The following is a 21,592-nucleotide window of genomic DNA, read 5'->3' on the forward strand; positions in this document are numbered from 1 at the left end:
TATAACACACACCAGTCGTGTGCCTGTGAGTCCCGCACACTATATAACACACACCAGTCGTGTGCCTGTAAATCCCGCACACTATATAACACACACCCGTCGTGTGACTGTGAGTCCCGCACACTATATAACACACACCAGTCGTGTGACTGTGAGTCCCGCACACTATATAACACACACCAGTCGTGTGCCTGTAAATCCCGCACACTATATAACACACACCAGTCGTGTGCCTGTGAGTCCCGCACACTATATAACACACACCAGTCGTGTGCCTGTAAATCCCGCACACTATATAACACACACCAGTCGTGTGCCTGTGAGTCCCGCACACTATATAACACACACCCGTCGTGTGACTGTGAGTCCCGCACACTATATAGCACACACCCGTCGTGTGACTGTGAGTCCCGCACACTATATAACACACACCCGTCGTGTGACTGTGAGTCCCGCACACTATATAACACACACCCGTCGTGTGACTGTGAGTCCCGCACACTATATAACACACACCCGTCGTGTGACTGTGAGTCCCGCACACTATATAACACACACCCGTCGTGTGACTGTGAGTCCCGCACACTATATAACACACACCCGCCATGTGACTGTGAGTCCCGCACACTATATAACACACACCCGTCGTGTGACTGTGAGTCCCGCACACTATATAACACACACCCGTCGTGTGACTGTGAGTCCCGCACACTATATAACACACACCCGTCGTGTGACTGTGAGTCCCGCACACTATATAACACACACCCGTCGTGTGACTGTGAGTCCCGCACACTATATAACACACACCCGTCGTGTGACTGTGAGTAGATCTCAGTCACGCTGCTGTTGGGCACTCATGGTTCATTCCACGGGACTGAGCGAGGTCTCTAGACGTTAGTAGGCGAGTGGTGTGCCGATATGCTCTGCTTACGTCAACAACTTTAATTGCCTCCTGGTTCATATGACGAGGTCTATTTATTATCTCTTTTGATTCGGTCAGGGTTGTTATTAATTCATGAGATCAGTACGAAAACTGCTTGCAGACGCGTATTTGTCCATTTAATAGTATCATATAGACGATTGATTTTAACCCGCGTCATGGCGAGCCCTGACTTGGTGGACATTGTGAAACAGCTGTACCCTGACGCTCTCACCCGCACCTACATTGTTCCTCCTGTCCATCTTGCCCGGGTGCCTTATAACACGGACACAGTGCCCGGTACGGGTCAGGAAGTGCTTGTGCTGCCCTCTAGTGAGCAGCTTCAGAAGCAGCAGGGCAACATTCAGGCTGACTTTGCCCAGCAGCACGTGCTGCACAACTTGCAGCAACTCGGAGATTCCGGAAAGGAGGTCATGTTCGTGGTGTCTGAGCTGAACTTTAAGGACTACCTCAACAAGCCGTTCTACGCCAAACACACAGGCAAGCTCCCAAAGCCAGCAACCTTACCTAAGGAGCTTCGGCATCACGGGAAACAGGGAGACTTTGACATCCTAGTGATTCACCGGCTGTATGGTATCCTGGTCGGAGAAATCAAGTCTGTCGGTAAGACCGAGGCAAGCCGAGCGGACACTGAGGTGGTCAAGGTTATTGACAAGGCGGTCAAGCAGCTGGACAAGTGTGAGGTGCACGCCAGACACATGGTCAGTGACATCGCTCCCGGCCTGACTGTGAGGAAGACTCTCTTCCTACCCTACGTCAGCCAAGCTCAGCTACAGCGGATTCTGGATGACGAAACCAATTTCAAATTGCAACAGGTGAGAGAGAGAGAGAGGGAGAGAGAGAGAGAGAGAGAGAGAGAGAGAGAGAGAGAGAGAGAGAGAGAGAGAGAGTTAAGGTGGAGAGTGAGAAAGAGAGAGACAGACAGACAGACAGACAGACAGACAGACAGACATGCAGGCAGGCAGGCAGGCAGGCAGGCAGACACTCAAACAGACAGACAGACAGAGATGAATAGATCGATGGTTTATTCATTAAGGCCATAACCCCATATGAAGGGGTGGGAAACAAAATGAAAGATACACATACACATTCTATACACAGAGAACATCAAATGAAAACGTTTAGGCGCCAGTTTCATTCCCGCTTAATGGGTGAATAGAACACTTTTCATGTCTGATATTTGAGTGCTTTTTACATTTAGTCAAGTTATGTTTGTATTTTGATTTGTTCTTTATGTGTGTGTAATGATAATGATATACATACAAATGATTGGGACAATTCCTCCCCACATTTTTTTTCTCCCTTTTGTTATTAGTTGTTTTGGATGTTTATTTGCAATGCATTATTGCAACTATGCTGCAATTTCCACGCTATAATTATTGGTTTTTTTCCATTTTTGAGTGTGTATACAAAACCATTATCCTTTTCCTTATTACTATTTACATTATGTACGTCTGTAAGAAATAATAACCTTTCAATTTTACTATCTGTATTCTGTGCGTCTGTATTAAGTGTTTGTATTTATAAGGGACAGGTTGTAAGACTAGGCTTTGCCTAAAACATTTATCCTTTGGTAATAAAGTTCAGTTTCAGTTTCAGTTTCAGTTTCAGTTCTCTCTCTCTCTCTCTCTCTCTCTCTCTCTCTCTCTCTCTCTCTCTCTCTCTCTCTCTCTCTCTCTCTCTCTCTCTCTCTCTCTCTCTCCCTCTCTCTCTCTCTCTCTTTCTCTCTCTCAACCCAATTCACTCACACTCACACACACACACAAACTCACACACACACACACACATACACACACACACACACACACACACACACACACACACACACACACACACACACACACACACACACACACACTGACTCACACAAATCTCATACACACAAAACACACGCGCATACGAACATATAGACATACGGACACACACACCTTTACAAACACACATACGCACACACATACACACACTCTCTCTCTCTCTCTCAGTGACAATGACAATTCTTTAATTTACGAGGGTAACAGAATAAGCATAGGTATACTTTTGTTTGCATCTGGCCCTCGCCCTAAAGATATAGTGACTAAATGCTATAATAACTACTACTACATAAATACTCTCTTACACACACACACACACACACACACACACACACACACACACAGACACACATACAAACACACACACGCACACACAAAGACACCCACATAATACACTCTCTCTTTCTCTCTCACCTGGCACACACACACACACACACACACACACACACACACACACACACACACACACACACACACACACACACACACACACGCACACACACACACGCACACACACACACGCATGCTGCACGCACACACATACACCCCCCTCCACACACACACGTTTTCCCTCTCTCTTTCACACACACACACACACACACACACACACACACACACACACACACACACTGGGATAACCATTTCATGTTTACTGAAAATTCGCCGTGTAAAAACGACACATTTACAAGACTACTCACCTCTCTTCCTATGTGTTGATTTAAAATGTCATTACTTTTCCCTGTCGGGATATTCAGAGCGTATCGGTGGCCATGAAAAGGTGACATAGCTAAGAACTTGGAGGTTGAGCGAACACACACACTGGTAACCAAGGAAGGAAAAGGTAAGGTGATTCCCTCTCGCCTCGCTCCCAAAACAGTAAGGTGTCACAGGTCAATCAATCAATGAGGCTTATATCGCGCATATTCCGTGGGTACAGTTCTAGGCGCTCTGCAGTGATGCCGTGTGAGATGAAATTTTATACGGCCAGTAATTGCAGCCATTTCGGCGCATATTTACCTTTCACGGCCTATTATTCCAAGTCACAAGGGTATAGGTAGACAATTATTAACTGTGCCTAAGCAATTTTGCCAGGAAAGACCCTTTTGTCAATCGTGGGATCTTTAACGTGCACACCCAATGTAGTGTACACGGGGGTGAGTTCGGACACCGAAGAGAGTCTGCACACAAAGTTGACTCTGAAATAAATTTCCGCCGAACCTGGGATCGAACTCACGCTGACAGCGGCCAACTGAATACAAATCCAGCGCGCTACCAACTGAGCTATATCCCCGCCCCTTTGACAGGTGATACATTATGTTGACGTCAGGCTGTAACATACTATTTTTGCATTAGTAGAATGATGGACTTAGTAGATGGGTGGAAGCATGAGTGGTGTGATTCACTATAAACCAAATACTTGGAACATAAAAAACTTGATGAGAAAGTATAAAACAATTTTTTTTTAATTCACACACTTACACACTCACTCCCTCACTTACTCACACTCGCACAAACCTCGTACACTCAAAACACACACTCATACGTAAATAGACAGACGGACACACACACACACACACCATTACAAACAAACACACACACATTCTCACTCTCTCACTCACACAGCATACGCACACACATAAACACACACACACACACACACATACACACACCGTGCACACACACACACACACACACACACACACACACATAAACACACACACACTCACACAGACACACACACACACGTACTCACGTACGCATAGAAATGCGGTACACTCTCTCCCTCTCCCTCTCCCTCTCTCTCTCTCTCTCTCCCTCTCTCTCTCTCTCTCTCCCTCTCTCTCTCTCTCTCTCTCTCTCTCTCTTTATAGAGTCTCATAATTTTATTACGTCTAATATGTACCTTTTCATAGCTCTACACTGTTGACATGAATGGCGTTCTGCACAGGTGATTTTAGTTAACAGTAACCCACTGAGTAAACACGGTCAGACAGATTCCTCACGTAAGACTTGCAAGTCAATTTTGATTCATATCAACATACTCTAGCCTGAATAGCCAAGCCCGTCTTTCGCGAAGGTAAAGTAGTCAGATTTCTGTACCTGTTCCTGTTCTGACAGGAAGCCTTTCAACTTGGGAAATTCGCTTGCTCTCGTACATAACCTAACGCTTGAAAGAAGCCAGTCTTTTTCCTGTGCTTACGAGAACAAACATTAATGAGAGAAGAAGCAGAAACATCGGTAGTAACTGTTGCTCCATAGCTCTTACTGCTCCCATACTCAAAGAATAATGCGATGTACAACACCACTGGTGTCAGTGTGGACAATGCGATGTACAACACCACTGGTGTCAGTGTGGACAATGCGATGTACAACACCACTGGTGTCAGTGTGGACAATGCTGCCAGGGAGGTCTTTAAACGGAATTTCCAATAGCGCGCAGGTTAAATTGATTGAAGGATTGAACCCGAGACCATGGCGGCCAGAAACACACAACAAACAGAAGCCGATGACTGGCGGCAGATCGTGACGTCACTCTACCCTGACGCTCTTACCCGTACCTATTGTGTGCCGCCGGTACAGTTCAACAGGGTGCCCTACGTCAGGGACACTGTACCCGGTACCGGTCTGTCTGTGCATGTGCTACAGCCACGACCTAGTGCCAGGTTTCTCCACTCAGCTCTTAGTACCAAGCCTGAGGGAAGAGAGAGAGAGAGAGAGAGAGAGAGAGAGAGAGAGAGAGAGAGAGAGAGAGAGAGAGAGAGAGAGAGAGAGAGAGAGAGAGAGAGAGAGAGAGAGAGAGAGAGAGAGAGACTGAAACTGAACTGAAACAAACTGAACTTTATTACAACAGGATTGTAGGCAGAGCCTAATCTTGCAACCTGTCTCTTATACACACACTTAATACAGACTCACATAATACTAATGATAATAAGAAAACTAAAATCATTTGTTCGTATACACACTGCAAGAGGGGAAAAACATCATACGAAATACCGGCACGGTTGGCCTAGTGGTAAGGCGTCCGCCCCGTGATCGGGAGGTCGTGGGTTCGAACCCCGGCCGGGTCATACCTAAGACTTTAAAATTGGCAATCTAGTGGCTGCTCCGCCTGGCGTCTGGCATTATGGGGTTAGTGCTAGGACTGGTTGGTCCGGTGTCAGAATAATGTGACTGGGTGAGACATGAAGCCTGTGCTGCGACTTCGGTCTTGTGTGTGGCGCACGTTATATGTCAAAGCAGCACCGCCCTGATATGGCCCTTCGTGGTCGGCTGGGCGTTAAACAAACAAACAAACAAATCATACGAAATATAGTGTTGACATTGCAACATAGTTACATTCAACGCATTGCATATACACATCCAAAAGGGATTAGCATGTATTTGCATTACAAATTATATTTCCTGTGGAGAGGAATTGTTGTGATCATTCGCTTGATTGATATGATTATCAAAACACACACAAAAAGCACAACAACAATATCAGACATGAAAGTATTCTATTTACCCATCAAGCCGGAATGGAACTGGCGCCTAAGAGAGAGAGAGAGAGAGAGAGAGAGAGAGAGAGAGAGAGAGAGAGAGAGAGAGAGAGAGAGAGAGAGAGAGAGAGAGAGAGAGAGAGAGAGAGAGAGAGAGAGAGAGAGGGAATGAGAAAGCGAGAGAGGGAGAGAGAGGGAGAGGGAGAGAGAGAGAGAAGGGGGAGAGAGGGAGAGAGAGAAATTGAAAGAGAGAGCAAGAGGGGAGAGAGAGAAAGGGGGAGAGAGAGCGAGAGGGGGAGAGGGTAGGGAGGGAGATAGGGAGGGAGAGAGAAAGAGGAGAGGGAGAGAGGCAGACACACAGACAGACCAGAGAGACAGAGCTAGAGACACACAGAGAGAATAAAGAGAAAGAAACAGAAATAGAGACACAGGCAGAGAGTGAGTGCGTGCATTTACATTTACAATTGCTGCCTCACACACACACACACACACACACACACACACGACACACACACATACACACACACACACATACACACATACACACACACACGACACACACACACACACACGACACACACACATACACACACACACACACACACACACACACACATGCGCGCACGCGAGCGTGCGCACATAGTCACACTGCTTGATGGATGTTTTGTCAGTTTCAACCAAGCAAATAATGATACTGGCGCCCCACACAAAGATACAGTATTGTGTACATGTATGTCTCTGCTGCAGGCGGTGTGTCAGAGCCTGGGTGCGGCCAATGCAGCAGAGGCCGTTCAGCTTTGCTGTTGCTCTGACCAACTGTCCCAGCCTGCATCGTACTGGCACGTGACACCCGCCGTGTTATCACAGCTGAGCACCTGGTGGCAACACAGGATGGCCTGTACTGTGGACGCTCGGCTTACTGACCAACTTTACCTGGACATCGTTGCCAGGTGAGAGAAATGACATCCATGTCAGTTACGTCGCAGTGCTGAAACAATGTTGTTATGCGACGTTCAAGTATTAATTATCATTTATCATTATCTGAATTGTTTCTGTTACAGGTTTGTTGGTCCGGCCACCACGGTGTCTGTCCCCTGCTACAACGGTGTCCGTGTGGAGGTGCGGACTACAGGACAGGCGGTGGCGGAACTGGGGCGGAGGCTGGCACTTCTGGTTCTGACCCTGCAACAGCTCGACCTAATGAACAGAGACCCGCCACTGGTCTACATTACGGGAGCGCCAGGAACAGGTGACAAGCTCACAGCTTCTCTGACTAGATTGTTTGTTTCTTATTTTGTTTGTTTGTTGTTGTTGGTCTTGCTGCCGATTTTGACTGTTCTCTAAACGATTTTTTGTCGAAGCAAGATGGGACACTAAGCTCAGCCGTCTGTTTCGCGTTAAAGGCCAACATCGGCGCGCGGCAGATGCAGCTCTAGTTTTTCGTGCTGGCAACGCTAAATTTAGCTCTGTGGCCTTCTACTATAACAAGGTTCAGTCTCCTAGGCGCAGTCTGCTAACTAATTAATGCCTCCAGTGCATGTTCTGATGTAACCCTTAGATATATATTGATAAGAAAAATTGATGATTGTGTCTGCATGGCAGGAAGCAACGGCTAGTCCACTGGTGCTGTTATCTCCCTTTACATATTTTTGATACTGCGACCACCAAGCCACGAACCCCCCCCCCCCCCCCTCTAAAGCTTATACATGTAACAACACAACAACAAACCTCCCCAAAAAGAGAATAATAGAAAATAAAAAATTAACGCCTCCAGAAAAAGCTGTTCAAATCAAACGCCCTGTATTTGGGGTCTTTGTTCAAAGTCGCACAGTTTTCAAAGGGAGATTTGTTTTGACCAGAAGTCTGCCGGCAATTGATCAAAATTCGCGTTGTCTTATTACATGGTTATAACTTCACGATTATTTTGCTGCACCAACTATCCGTCGCGATATAACCTTGAACGGTTGAAAACGACGTTAAACACCAAATAAAGAAAGAAAGCACCAACTATTGTCTGCCTTCTTTATTGACAACAATCGTTTCAAAATTGTCTGAAAGTCGCACATGTGAACATCACTAGTAGGACATGACGTGAATGAGGTTACACCCTACACCTGATGACAGGTGTGTGAAGGTGCTGTGTTAATACTGCTGCTATGAAGAGAAACAAACCCACCACCACCACCACCACCACCACAACCACCCAGCAATTACTTACACTGCTGCTTCTGCCATACAAATAAAAATAAAACATGTTGGCAATGTTCATTAATCATCATCATCATCATCATCATCATCATCATCATCATCATCATCATCATCATCATCATCATCCTGAACAACAACAATAATTATCGTCGTCGATGTTGTTGCGGCAAACGATACTGACAGAACAATGTTTCTGATTTCCTGACAGTGCACTGATCCCAGGTAGTTTGCTCAAATGACGTCTTAGTTGAAGGATTGACGCAGTGTTTATGACGTTGTTTGTGTCCAGTTTTACTTTATCGTCATCGTAGCAGAAGGTTCGATCCAGTTTTGTTGGAGGACGGTTTGTATTGTGCTCGCTGTTTGTGTTGTCTGATTCCGTGGAAAATGTGACAACTGAAGGAAAGGCATCAGGCTGACACGGAGAACAGTTTAAAACTGACATGTTCATTTAGTCTCCATGTAAAATAATTTTCTAAAATAGGAATGTTCTTGGCAGTTTTATTTTGTGTGTGTGCTTATTTCTATTTTCCTGATGCTGTGTTTCGCGTGTAACAGGTGAAACGGACTTGATGTAGAAAAGCTTGCTTCCACACTGTTTTGTAGTATATTTGTATGGATATATCTGTTTTGTTTGTGAACAGGTAAGACAGTTTGGTAAGGCAGGGGTTGAGGTGGCTGATCGTGGGCCTACGTCTTCCCTAACGATGTGCAAGTCGTCTCTACGTCAAACACTGCCTTGTTTTCACATTGTCCTGCAATATATTAACCTTAATATTGTTTGTGTTTCAACAGGTAAGACGGTGGTGCTAGTGCTGCAGGGGGTGAGGTGGCTGCGACAGGGGCACGATGTGCACGTCATCTCAACACTGTACAACACCCGGGCCGTCAGCACATCCATCAAACAACAGCTGCAGATGTCGCTGAGCGCGGGCCCGACGCCTTCCCTGACACCAGGCAGCGTGTCGTACCACCTGTACGATATCTTCAACAGGGAGGGAGATGTTGATCAGGCAGTCACCGACCTCGTGGCAAGTGTGAAAAACGGCCAGCTGCACGTCTTGATCGACGAGGTGTCCTTTGACAGCAGGTTTGTTTTCCTACGTGTGTGAGTGTGTGTATGTGTTTGTGTGTGTGTGTGTGTGTGTGTGTGTGTGTGTGTGTGTGTGTGTGTGTGTGTGTGTGTAGAGAGAGAGAGAGAGACTGAGAGAGAGAGAGAGAGAGAGAGAGAGAGAGAGAGAGAGAGAGAGAGAGAGAGAGAGAGAGAGAGAGAGAGAGAGAGAGAGTTGTAACGTCAGCAGTGCTCAGTTAGAGCGAGTCTTGGACAACGATGAACAGTTGTAACTCAGTGTCTGATTCATGTAACTCGCACCACGTGTATGCGTGGAATTGCATGTTGTTATAACCACAATGTGCGTAAAATCCTAATGAAGTCATCATTGGTAAAATATCAAGTGACATCTTTTATAAAGTTGCGGATAACGCATTCCTATTATCAGCTTACTATATCTCATGTGAGTGTGTTACACATCTCTAACAACATGTCTCCATTCTGTGTCACAGGCTGAAGCATGGTCCCCGTCACACACGCCTTGTAACACGCCTAGCGCAGCAAGTACCACACCTGTACCTGTGGTGTGCCGGTATTGTGAACACCGAGATACCCCCAGCACTGCAGACACAGGTGTTCACTGTCCCCCTCCGCTCGGCGCCCGCCGTCCTCCGTGAAATACAGCCAGGAATGCAAGATTATCCTGTCCACGACTACAGCGACAGCGGCGTGCCTGCCCCTGGGGACGGGCTGAGCGTGATACGGCTGAGTCACCATGGCAACGCTCACACAGGTCGGTGGCCGGTGGACTGCGCACAGTGTGGTCAGGATATCGCTGTCGAGCTGCGCCGTCTGGGTGTGGGTAAGTTGTGTAGCTGGTGATGATGATGATGATGATGATGATGATATTGGAGGTGGTGGTGGTGGTGGTGGTGGTGATGGTGGTGATGATGATGATGATGATGATTGTGTCTGGTTTGAGTGAAGGGTAAATTAAAGCTTGGATCCCGCTTCCTAATAGTTTCCCCCCACCCCCTCGAGAATATATTGGAAAGTCTTGGCTCTCTCGAAAAGAACTAAATGTTCAATCAAATCTAAAGTCTGGTCAGTCTGCAGGGAGAAAACAATGACGTCATTTGTATTGACGTAAAAGGCAAAATTACGTCATGACGTCGAAGTTTTGCTGTCTGTGTCGAAAATGTACAGACTTTGTGAAGATTTTATAACTCAGGTGTGTATGCAGGCTTGCGTGTGTGTGTGGGAGGGGGGTTGGGGGTGGGTGGTGTGTGTGTGTGTGGGAGGGGGGTGGGGGTGGGTGGTGTGTGTGTGTGTTTGAGAAAACAAATAAATACACGGATAGGGTGTGTCTTAAGATGTAACGAATGTTTGCTTACATACATGAATATTTAACTGTTTTTAACGGTCTTTTCCCTGCAGGGAGGAGCGTCGCCAACAGTCCCTCCCGGCTGAGCTACCGCGACGTGTTCGTCCTGACCAGAAGCGGCGATTTACATGATGACGTCACGGACGAGGCAGGGCGGGTGACGTCACCAGCTAGCGGCGTGGTGCAGGGACTGAAGGATGCAGGTGTACCGGTGAGTGTGTTGGGGAGACAAGACAGGCTACACAACAGGGCGAGGTGGGAGCGAGCTGTGCAGGACGTGGCGGTGGCGGCAACGGACACAGTGACAGTAGCGTGGTATGGCTATGTGACAGGCCTGGAGCGGCGCGTGGTGGCCGTGTTACAGGCCAGAGATCAGGGTGATGATGATAGAGGGCTGACTGATGAGGGGACTGATCATGCTGACAGGCTGAATGCAGTATCACGCTGCACCACACAGCTCATCACGGTCCGCACGCCTCCTGTCACCACCACCCCGCCATCCCTTACAACAACCACTACCCCCGCCACCACAACCACCCAACGCCACAACCTAATACAACAACCACTACCACCGCCATCACCACCTCGACCACTACCACCACCACCAGCAAAGACGACTACCACCACTGCCAAGAGGAGGAGAGGCAGGAAGTGTGTCTTGTCGTGACATGCCCCGCATCAACACCATCGTCACCACCTCTACCGTGAGCTTCACCACTGTCGTCACCACCACCTCCACCACCACCACTACCACCACAGCAGCAACAACAACCACCACCACCACTACCACGACAACAACAACAACAACAACAACAACAACAACAACAACAACCACCACCACCACTACCACGACAACAACAACAACCGTCACCACAACAACACTACCACCACCACCACCAACAACAACAACAACAACAACAACGACAACGACAACATTAGTTTTGCCCAAAACACATCAGGTAATTCCTGGTTGGTATCGCCGATTGTTTGGCAGTGTAAAAAATGACCTTGCAAGATTTCGTCAGGTTCTGACGCAAAATAAGAATTGACGTCATCGTGCTTGTGTTTTACGTCATTCAGATCTTGACATGATGACTGCGCTTCACCTGTGAGATGCACGGCTTTCTTTGATGTTTCACATGACATTTGTTTCACCTTTATCACTGGTCAACTGTTACAACATAAATGACAGGTACCGCTTATGAACCTTGTTAGTCTAAATATGTCGTTTACACTGTTTACTGCCTGTTTGAAAAGTAGCAAATCATGGCATTTCTCAAAAAGCACAAACAAAAACACACACAATTGTTTTTTAATAAAAATATGTTTGCTCTTCTATTTGTCTTAATTACTCTGTGTGTGTGTGTGTGTGTGTGTGTGTGTGTGTGTGTGTGTGTGTGTGTGTGTGTGTGTGTGTGTGTGTGTGTGTACACGCGCGTATGTGTCTGTCTGGCTGCGTTACAATTTTTTTTTATTTGAAAACAACTCAAACATAACACACTTAGTGTTTTATGATCACTGTTGTCCACACAGTTTGGTGACCTCCGCCAAATTTCGAAGTCTCCGCTTTCACAAAAATAAAATACACAAACGGTGCATTAACTGAAACATTCTACAAAATGAAGTTAAGAAAAACTGTTCAAGCAAAGACAGTATACAGTTAGTCACCATCTTGAATTTCCCTCCATCCAGAAGGGAGATAACTGCAATTTAATCTAACGTGTAAAAAAAGACAACCTAAAAACAAATCAAACCAACACATCTTAAACAAAACACAAAACATAAACAAAAACAAAACATAAACAAAACACACACAAAACATAAACAACACATAAACAAAACATAAACATAAACAAAACATAAACAAAACACACACAAAAACATAAACAAAACATAAACAAAAACAAAACACACACTGAAACACACACAAAACACACACAAAGTATAAACAAAACACACACAAAACACACAAAACGTAAACAAAACACACACAAAACACACACAAAACACACACAAAACGTAAACAAAACACACACAAAACAAAACACACAAAACATAAACAAAACACACACAAAACATAAACAAAACACACACAAAACATTAAAAAGGCGCACAGCTGGTAGGTTGATCTTTGTGATAACCCTAAAACAGATAGACTGCAAACGTTCCAAAATCGAGGATAAAAAAAAGAAAGAAATGTTTGTTATTGGAATGTTTAATGTTTGATACAACAAGTCATTCACTTGTCTTGTTTTGTCAAACATGTAGGCTAACTGAGCTATCCTCACGCTGTCAAGACGTGCCTGGCCGTAGCTGCGCCCTTCCTCACGCTTACCAGTGACCGGTTACCTGTGTGTGAACTGTTTCTCGATGTACTCTGTGGCTGGATAATATCGCTCAACATTCGACCATCGTCTGGATGATACTACATTGCTAAGTCTTTTTCATTATGCTTTTGTGAGCTTATTCTGTCTTTTTATAAGAGTTTGTGCTATATTCCGCCCTTTCTTAGTTTCTAGCCATTGTTTTTTTTCTTTTTTTCTTTCTCTCGTGTTTTTTTTTCTTTCGCTGTTTATGTCTTTCCACCTGTAATAATCATGTCGGACAGTACGACTAACTCAACGCTGCCGGTGTTCATCAAAAACAATAACCTGCCCGCCTTTGAAACTAAGGAGTTTTCGACAGCTGAACTGTGTGCGGCTGCAGAACGAGCCAGCGGTCATAACTCTATAGAGGGTGCCCAACGCATCGGTGGCCTATGGCGTGTGTACCCTGCTACCAAAGAAGGTAGACACACCTTACTTATCGGTGGTTTTGTTGTGCGGGGGGTACAAGTCTCTGTCACTGACAAAAATCCCTTCATTGTGCTAGCAGCGGATGGTAGGCAGGATGAGAGCCCTTCGACTAAAGTCACTGTGAGTAACATTCCACTTTCTTTTTCTGATCTGGAAATCTCCAAAGCTGTGCATTCTTTGGGAGTTGAACTTCGCTCCAAGATTATTCTAGAAAGGGATAGAGACAGCAACGGCAAACTCACCAGATGGAAAACAGGCAGGCGGTTTCTCTACATTACCACTCCCCCCGAACCCCTCCCCCGTACAGTTAGCATAGGCCCCTTTAAAGCTACCCTCTACCATAGAGAACAGGCAAAGAGAGTCCGGCAACTGCACGCAGAATGTGGGCGCTGCTTTGAACAGTCTCACTCCACAGCACAGTGCCCCAACCCCGTTAAATGCAAGCAGTGTCTAAAAGACAACCACAAAGCAGGTGACCCTGACTGTGACATGACCCCTGTCAACAACATGCCCCCTCCCCATCCTCCTCCCCCTCCCCCGTCCAACACTAGCACACAGCCCAAGGCGCCAGAGAGACAGAGACAACGAAGTCCCAGTACCTCTCCCAGCAGAGACAGAGGTCGCTCTAGGACGACGAAGCCTAAACATATCTCTGGGCAGCGCACCCTGCACGGATTTAGTAAAAGAGACGGCAGCTCAGCGAAGCGACAACGATCACGCTCCGGATCTCCGCAACAAAACATGAGCCCGACAACGCAGAACACGAAACAAGCGAGGCTATCAGTGTCACGCACATCCGACAACACTAGCGATGCAAACAATGACACGTGCATCAGGCCTGAAAACGAACTCAGCAACTCACAGGATGCGGACAGTTCCCTATGCTGACCCGTAACCCGTGACCGCGCCCCCGTGTTTACGTGTGCTTTCACGTGCCTCGCGACTTGGCTATGTTAAAGGACAACGAGATGGTTTTTGCGACATTATGATAGACGTGTGTAATGAATGGCGTTTCAATATGTTCTCTTAATGTGAGAGGATTGCGCAACAAAAGAAAAAGAAGATCATTATTTGATTTATTTAAAAAAAGAAAGTATGATTTAATATGTTTGCAAGAATCGTACATTACTGACGATGTAAAAGACCAGTGGGAGAGAGAATGGGGTGGAAAAGTGTATCACTCATCACTTACATGTCAAAGAATGGGACAAATGATCCTAATGAAAAAGAGTTACAGTTGTGATGTGGAAATAATGTTTAAAACAGAAAGAATATTATGTGTGAAAATTATTTCGGATAACAATTGTTTTTACGTGGTGAACGTTTATTTTCCTAATAATTCTTTGGAAAAAAGTCAATTGTGGAAACAAGTAAATGAGTATTTAGAAAATTTAGATGGTGAGAAAATAATCTGTGGTGATTTTAATTGTGTTTTGAATAACGATTTAGATATTGTAAGTGGAGAAAAGCATAAAACGGTTGATGTGGTAAATTTCCAGCAATTCTTAAATAATAATGTCTTAAATGATGTATGGCGCCTGTTTCACACAGATGAAAGGGAGTTTTCCTGGAGTAGGAAGAACCCCTTTATAGCCCGTCGTCTCGATTATATTTTCGTTTCTGATCATTTATTTGATAAAACCCTTTTTTGTAATATTTTGTCAGTACCACACACAGATCATCGTTTGCTTGAACTCAAAATTCAGTTTGTAAATATCAAACGTGGTCCCTCTTATTGGAAATTCAATAACCAATTACTGAGTGATAAATTTTTTGTTGATCTGATGAATGATTTGATTGATGCCTTTTTATTAGAAAATATGGATACGAATGCTCACTTAAAATGGGAATTATTGAAAGTACGAATGCGTGATTTGTGTACAGCCTATGCAGCAGGAAGGAAACGAAAACAAACTAATTATTATGTTTCTCTTCAGAGGGAATTAGATGAATCTGATACACTATTAGCCAATAAACCACAGGATGAGACACTTTTGATAAAGAGAGAAAATATTAAATCAGAGCTTGAGGTACTGTCACTGGAAAAAGCCAAAAGTATGGCAATCCGAATGGTGCAAATGTCCCTTTTAGCTCTTGATGTCTAAATAACACATTATTTAGCTAAATAACGCGTTATTTAGCTAAACAATGCTTTATTTAGCTATATCATGCATTATTTAGCTAAATAATGCATTGTTTAAATTAAACAATGCATTATTTACAGATACAGAAAAAAGAGAGCCCAAAGCACTAAATAATGCATTGTTTAGCATAAATAAGAGATTGTGTTTGTAAATAACTCATTATTTATAAATAATTACGCGTTTTCTCTAAACAATATATTATATGTAAATAAAGTGTTATTTAGATAAATAAAATATTATTTAGATAAATAAAATATTATTTAGATAAATAAAATATTATTTAGATAAATAAAATATTATATGTAGATAAAATAATATTTATCTAAATAAAATATTATTTAGATAAATAAAATATTATTTAGATAAATAATTTATTATTTAGATAAATAATTTATTATTTACTGTTTTTGCCTTGAAATAGTATTATTACGCTAAATAATGCTTTATATAGCTATATAATAGGTTTCCGCTATATAATTCATGATTTGGTAAATAATGCATTATATACCGTAAATAAAATATTATATACCGTAAACAATTCATTGTTTAGCGCATCGCGAAGCCGTTTTTTCTCTTGTTGTTTTTTTCCACGTGTTTCCGTGGATCCGAGAGAGCGCTGTTGATTCTCCACTGTCTTGGCAAACCCAGTATCCGGTACTCCACATCCGGTTCCGCCAAGGGACTGGGTGGCCGAGTGGTAACGCACTTGCGCTCGGAAGCGAGAGGTTGCGTGTTCAGGCCTGGGTCAGGCCGCAATTTTCTCCCCCCTTTCCTAACCTAGATGGTGGGTTCAAGTGCTAGTCTTTCGGATGAGACGAAAAACCGAGGTCTATGCTTGGCGCTGGTGGACAATATTCACTTTTTTGTCCAAAAACGCCAGTTTTGGCCCAAAAAGACAAAGATTTGGCCAAAAAACCCATACATTTGGCCAAATAAAATAGATTTGGCTATAACTTTTTTTGGCCAAAACTTTCTATGTAAAAGTTTTGGCCAAAACTGTTTTTGTTAGCTAAAACGGGAGATTTGGCCAAACTTCTGCCATAAAAAGATTTGGCCAAAAAAAGATTTGGCCAAACAAAAAAGATTTGGCCAAATCTTCACTTTTTTGGCCAAATCTTTTTTTGATTGGCCAAATCTTTTTTTGGCCAAATCTTTTGTATTTGCTGGCGCTGGGGGACAATATTCACTTTTTGGGCCAAATCTTTTTTGGCCAAAACTTTGCTTTTTTGGCCAAAACTGGCGTTTTTGGCCAAAACTATACTTTTTTGGCCAAAAATGTACGTTTTTGGCCAAAAAAGTGTGCTTTTGGCAAAAAAAGTGAATATTGTCCACCAGCGCCTAGCAGCTTGGCGCTGGTGGACAATATTCACTTTTTTGGCCAAAAACGCACTTTTTTGGCCAAAACTGGCGTTTTTGGCCAAAACTTGCGTTTTTGGCAAAAACTTGCGTTTTTGGCCAAAACTTGCGTTTTTGGCCAAAACTATACTTTTTTGGCCAAAACTTTGCTTTTTTGGCCAAAAATGTACGTTTTTGGCCAAAAAAGTGTGCTTTTGGCCAAAAAAGTGAATATTGTCCACCAGCGCCTAGCAGCTTGGCGCTGGTGGACAATATTCACTTTTTTGGCCAAAAACGCACTTTTTTTGGCCAAAACGTACATTTTTGGCCAAAACTTGCGTTTTTGGCCAAAACAATACTTTTTTGGCCAAAACTTTGCTTTTTTAGCCAAAACTTAGCTTTTTTGGCCAAAACTTAGCTTTTTTGGCCAAAACTGGCGTTTTTGGCCAAAACTGGCGTTTTTGGCCAAAACTATACTTTTTTGGCCAAAACTTTGCTTGTTTGGCCAAAAATGTACGTTTTTGGCCAAAAAAGTGTGCTTTTGGCCAAAAAAGTGAATATTGTCCACCAGCGCCTAGCAGCTTGGTGCTGGTGGACAATATTCACTTTTTTGGCCAAAAACGCACTTTTTGGGCCAAAACTGGCGTTTTTGGCCCAAAAAGTGCGTTTTTGGCCAAAACTATACTTTTTTGGACAAAACTTTGCTTTTTTGGCCAAAGCTTTGCTTTTTTGGTCAAAACTTTGCTTTTTTGGCCAAAACTGGCGTTTTTGGCCAAAACTATACTTTTTGGGCCAAAACTTTGCTTTTTTGGCCAAAACTGGCGTTTTTGGCCAAAAAAATGAATATTGTCCATCAGCGCCAAGGGGTACTCAAAGATTTGGCCAAAAAATGAAGTTTTGGCCAAAAAAAATTTTTTATTCAAAACTTTCAATGCAAAAGTTTTGTCCAAAAAAATATTTGGCCAAATCTAAAACATTTGGCCAAAAAAGTGAAGATTTGGCCAAATGTTTTAGATTTGGCCAAATATTTTTTGGCCAAAACTTTGCACTCAAAAGTTTTGGCCAAAACATGTTTTTGGCCAAAAACACACTTTCTTGGTCAAAAACGTACATTTTTGGCCAAAAAAGTGTGTTTTTGGCCCAAAAAGTGACTATTGTCCACCAGCGCCAAGCATAGAGGTCCCCTCGTGTACACTACATTGGGGTGTGCACGTTAAAGATCCCACGATTGACAAAAGGGTCTTTCCTGGCAAAATTGTATAGGCATAGATAAAAATGTCCATCAAATACCCCTGGGACTTGGAATAAAGTAAAAAAAAAATTCCATCTCACACGGCATTAAGTCTCAGGAAACATGAATACACGCATGCAGGAAAAAAAAATATGGGTAGCGTGGTGTGTATGGCAGCTCGCTTTCCCCGGGGAGAAAGCAGCCCGAATTTCCATGAGGGTAACCTCACTGGACTGTAAATCTTATCCAATCCAATCCAATCCAATCCAATCCAATCCAAATGTAATCAAGATGGCTACACAAGCACAAGGGAACGTTCCCGCTGAATTGATCAGAACTCTAACTACAGCGGTTGTCCAGGAACTGGCACTGCAAAGGGTTCGTATTTTAAAGTTTTATGGGGGAACATCTTTTACATCTGGACATGGAGAATGAACGACTGCGAACTAAATTGCTGCTGTTGTACCATCAGTTGAAGTTAGCCACCTGACAAGAAGATGGTCGGAAGCGAAGCGGATGTAGCTTTAGTACGCCGAGACAGATGCTAGTTGTCTGATTGGTCAGTTTGAGAATCAACAGAGCTCTCGTGGATCCACGGAAACACGTGGTAAAAAACAACAAGAGAAATATCGGCTTCGATGCACTGCGCTAAACAATGAATATTGTTTACGGTAAATAATATTTTATTTACGGTATATAATGTATTATTTACCAAATCATGAATTATATAGCGGAAACCTATTATATAGCTATATAAAGCATTATTTAGCGTAATAATACTATTTCAAGGCAAAAACAGTAAATAATAAATTATTTATCTAAATAATATTTTATTTATCTAAATAATATTTTATTTATCTAAATAATATTTCATTTACATACAATATTTTATTTATCCAAATAATATTTTATTTATCTAAATAATATTTTATTTATTTAAATAATATTTTATTTATCTAAATAACACTTTATTTACATATAATATATTGTTTAGAAAAAACGCGTAATTATTTATAAATAATGAGTTATTTACAGACACAATCTATTATTTATGCTAAACAATGCATTGTTTAGTGCTTTGTGCTCTCTTTTTTCTGTATCTGTAAATAATGCATTGTTTAAGTTAAACAATGCATTATTTAGCTAAATAATGCATGATATAGTTAAATAAAGCATTGTTTAGCTAAATAACGCGTTATTTAGCTAAATAATGCGTTATTTAGACATCAAGAGCTAGAAGGGACATTTGCACCATTCGGATTGCCATACAAAAGTGCCCAAGTTCGTTCCCGTGTCCAGTTTATTGAAGAAGGGGAGAAGAACACCAAATGTGAATGCCCCTGCTAAGGAGCCTTCTGTGTATCTAGATTCTTTTTGTTTTGCTTGTGTTTCTTAGTCATGTTTCTAGCTTGACTCGCATGCGACTTTCCGTGGTGGTGGTTTCCCCTTTTTCTGATCTACTTCTCACCTTTTTTCTTTCACTTTTCTCACTTTTGTCCCTAATTGTTCCCATTTTGCAACCACCTCTGTAGGTTCGCGTGCGGGTCTAGCTCGCTCTTTATCTTTTATTTTTCTTTATTAAGTATGAGCGTCCTGGTACGAACTTTGTTTTGTTATAATGACGTTAAATATTGTAACGAACTAATTTATAAACAAGGTAGTGTGGCCGGCGTTTTTCTGATTTTAATTTCATGTGCCTGTATGGCTCACGCTGGACAGCCTATGGAGTTTTTCCCCGGAGAGCACGGGACGCATGTTTTGCAACAGTAATATTGTAGTAACGCGCAGTATTTTTAGTTCACCTCTGTGGTGGATAGCCTGTATTCGTCGTCACTTACTGGGAAGCCGTTCACGGAACAAGATGTTTTAGGATAGATAGATTTTTTTGCTCTGTTCCGGGGCCCAGTGTTTTCTGCCAGCCTCCAGTTTTGTTTTTAAGTTATTTTGTAGTTCAGGTTCAGTTGCTCGCCTTGAGTCTGTTTTTAGATTATTGATGCTGTCAAAGGCGAGTATCCATTTCTGACTATGTTTCTTTTATTTACCGAATTCGTGTAATTTTCGTTTTGAATCTTTGTCTTCTGTCCGTTTCTTTGTCTTCTGTCCGTTTCTGTGTCTTCTGTCCGTTTCTTTGTCTTCTGTCCGTTTCTGTGTCTTCTGTCCGTTTCTGTGTCTTCTGTCCGTTTCTGTGTCTTCTTTCCGTCTCTGTGTCTTCTGTCCGTTTCTTTGTCTTCTTTCCGTCTCTGTGTCTTCTTTCCGTTTCTTTGTCTTCTTTCCGTCTCTGTGTCTTCTGTCCGTTTCTTTGTCTTCTTTCCGTTTCTGTGTCCTACGTTTATTCTATGTAGGGTTTTTCTAACATATTTTTGTCTTGGTGATTTTTTATTGATTTGCCGCCATCTTGTTTCGGCCGCCATTTTGTCGTCCATCTTTGATGTTTATGTTTTTAGGACACCTTTGATGTTTATGTTTTTAGGACACCTTTGATGTTTAGTTTGATGTTTCGAATTCTAAGTTTAGTTTTTTCTTTTCTATCAGTTTCCACCGCTCCGCGCTTCTCGCACCACGCTCCGCGCTTCTCGCACCACGCTCCGCGCTTCTCGCTCCATGCTCCACGCTTCACACTCTACTGTTCTGCACTCTCACTCAAGCTAGTCTTTTCTACTTCACATTTTAGCTTTAATTCACTTTCTAAACTTAGATTAGTTTTTCCGCCACGCTCCGATATAGGTTACCTAGCCTCTCCATAGATTTATGTTTAGCCTTTTATATATTGATATTATGAGCTGATTCCGAATTACCATGACATCGACAAGTATTCAATAAACTTTAATTAATTTTCCAATTCTAGTGTTCGTTTTGTTTTGTGAGCGCGTCGGTTCTTTATAGCACCAAAATTACATCCTCCAGAATTTATATAAGCCATCACAGAATCTTACAGCTACTCAAGGGCAAGCACACCAAATATTTTTTGAACTTGGAAAAAAGTAAAGCCAATATGAAAATTATGGACCGGTTGCAAACAAAAGATGGAAGGGTAGTAAATACACAGCAAGAAATTATGAAAGAGCAGGTACGTTTTTTTAAAGATGCATATGAAAAACAATCTGAATTTAACGAAGTGAGCGCACAGGAATTTGTACAAGATTTGAATATACCGTTTCTCTCCAATGACCAAAAAGGCAATCTAGATTCTGATATTACCAAAGAGGAATTA

At 42.9% G+C, this 21,592-nt stretch overlaps 4 protein-coding genes across 4 annotated transcripts in view; 2 read left to right on the top strand and 2 right to left on the bottom strand.

The window, feature by feature from the left end:
- The window catches only part of LOC138970474 (uncharacterized), a 32,957-nt gene extending 29,153 nt beyond the window's left edge, over nucleotides 1-3,804 (top strand). Inside the window, exon 4 of the transcript XR_011456958.1 lies at nucleotides 3,645-3,804. The gene's annotated coding sequence lies outside the window, so the exon portion shown is untranslated. The remainder of the gene's footprint in view (nucleotides 1-3,644) is intronic.
- The window catches only part of LOC138970484 (uncharacterized), a 231,998-nt gene that overhangs the window by 132,384 nt on the left and 78,022 nt on the right, over nucleotides 1-21,592 (bottom strand). The window lies entirely within an intron of this gene.
- The window catches only part of LOC138970488 (uncharacterized), a 91,517-nt gene that overhangs the window by 46,492 nt on the left and 23,433 nt on the right, over nucleotides 1-21,592 (bottom strand). The gene's annotated exons all lie outside the window — the stretch shown is intronic.
- Nucleotides 751-12,212, top strand: LOC138970473 (uncharacterized). The gene is made up of 6 exons (XM_070342932.1): nucleotides 751-1,758; nucleotides 6,981-7,183; nucleotides 7,295-7,482; nucleotides 9,237-9,531; nucleotides 10,005-10,354; nucleotides 10,930-12,212. Exons 1-6 carry the CDS (start codon nucleotides 1,102-1,104, stop codon nucleotides 11,541-11,543), a joined length of 2,307 nt encoding a protein of 768 aa, XP_070199033.1. The 5' UTR covers nucleotides 751-1,101; the 3' UTR covers nucleotides 11,544-12,212.

The sequence above is a fragment of the Littorina saxatilis genome, linkage group LG7, assembly GCF_037325665.1.
Source record: "Littorina saxatilis isolate snail1 linkage group LG7, US_GU_Lsax_2.0, whole genome shotgun sequence".
Lineage (NCBI taxonomy): Eukaryota > Metazoa > Mollusca > Gastropoda > Littorinimorpha > Littorinidae > Littorina > Littorina saxatilis.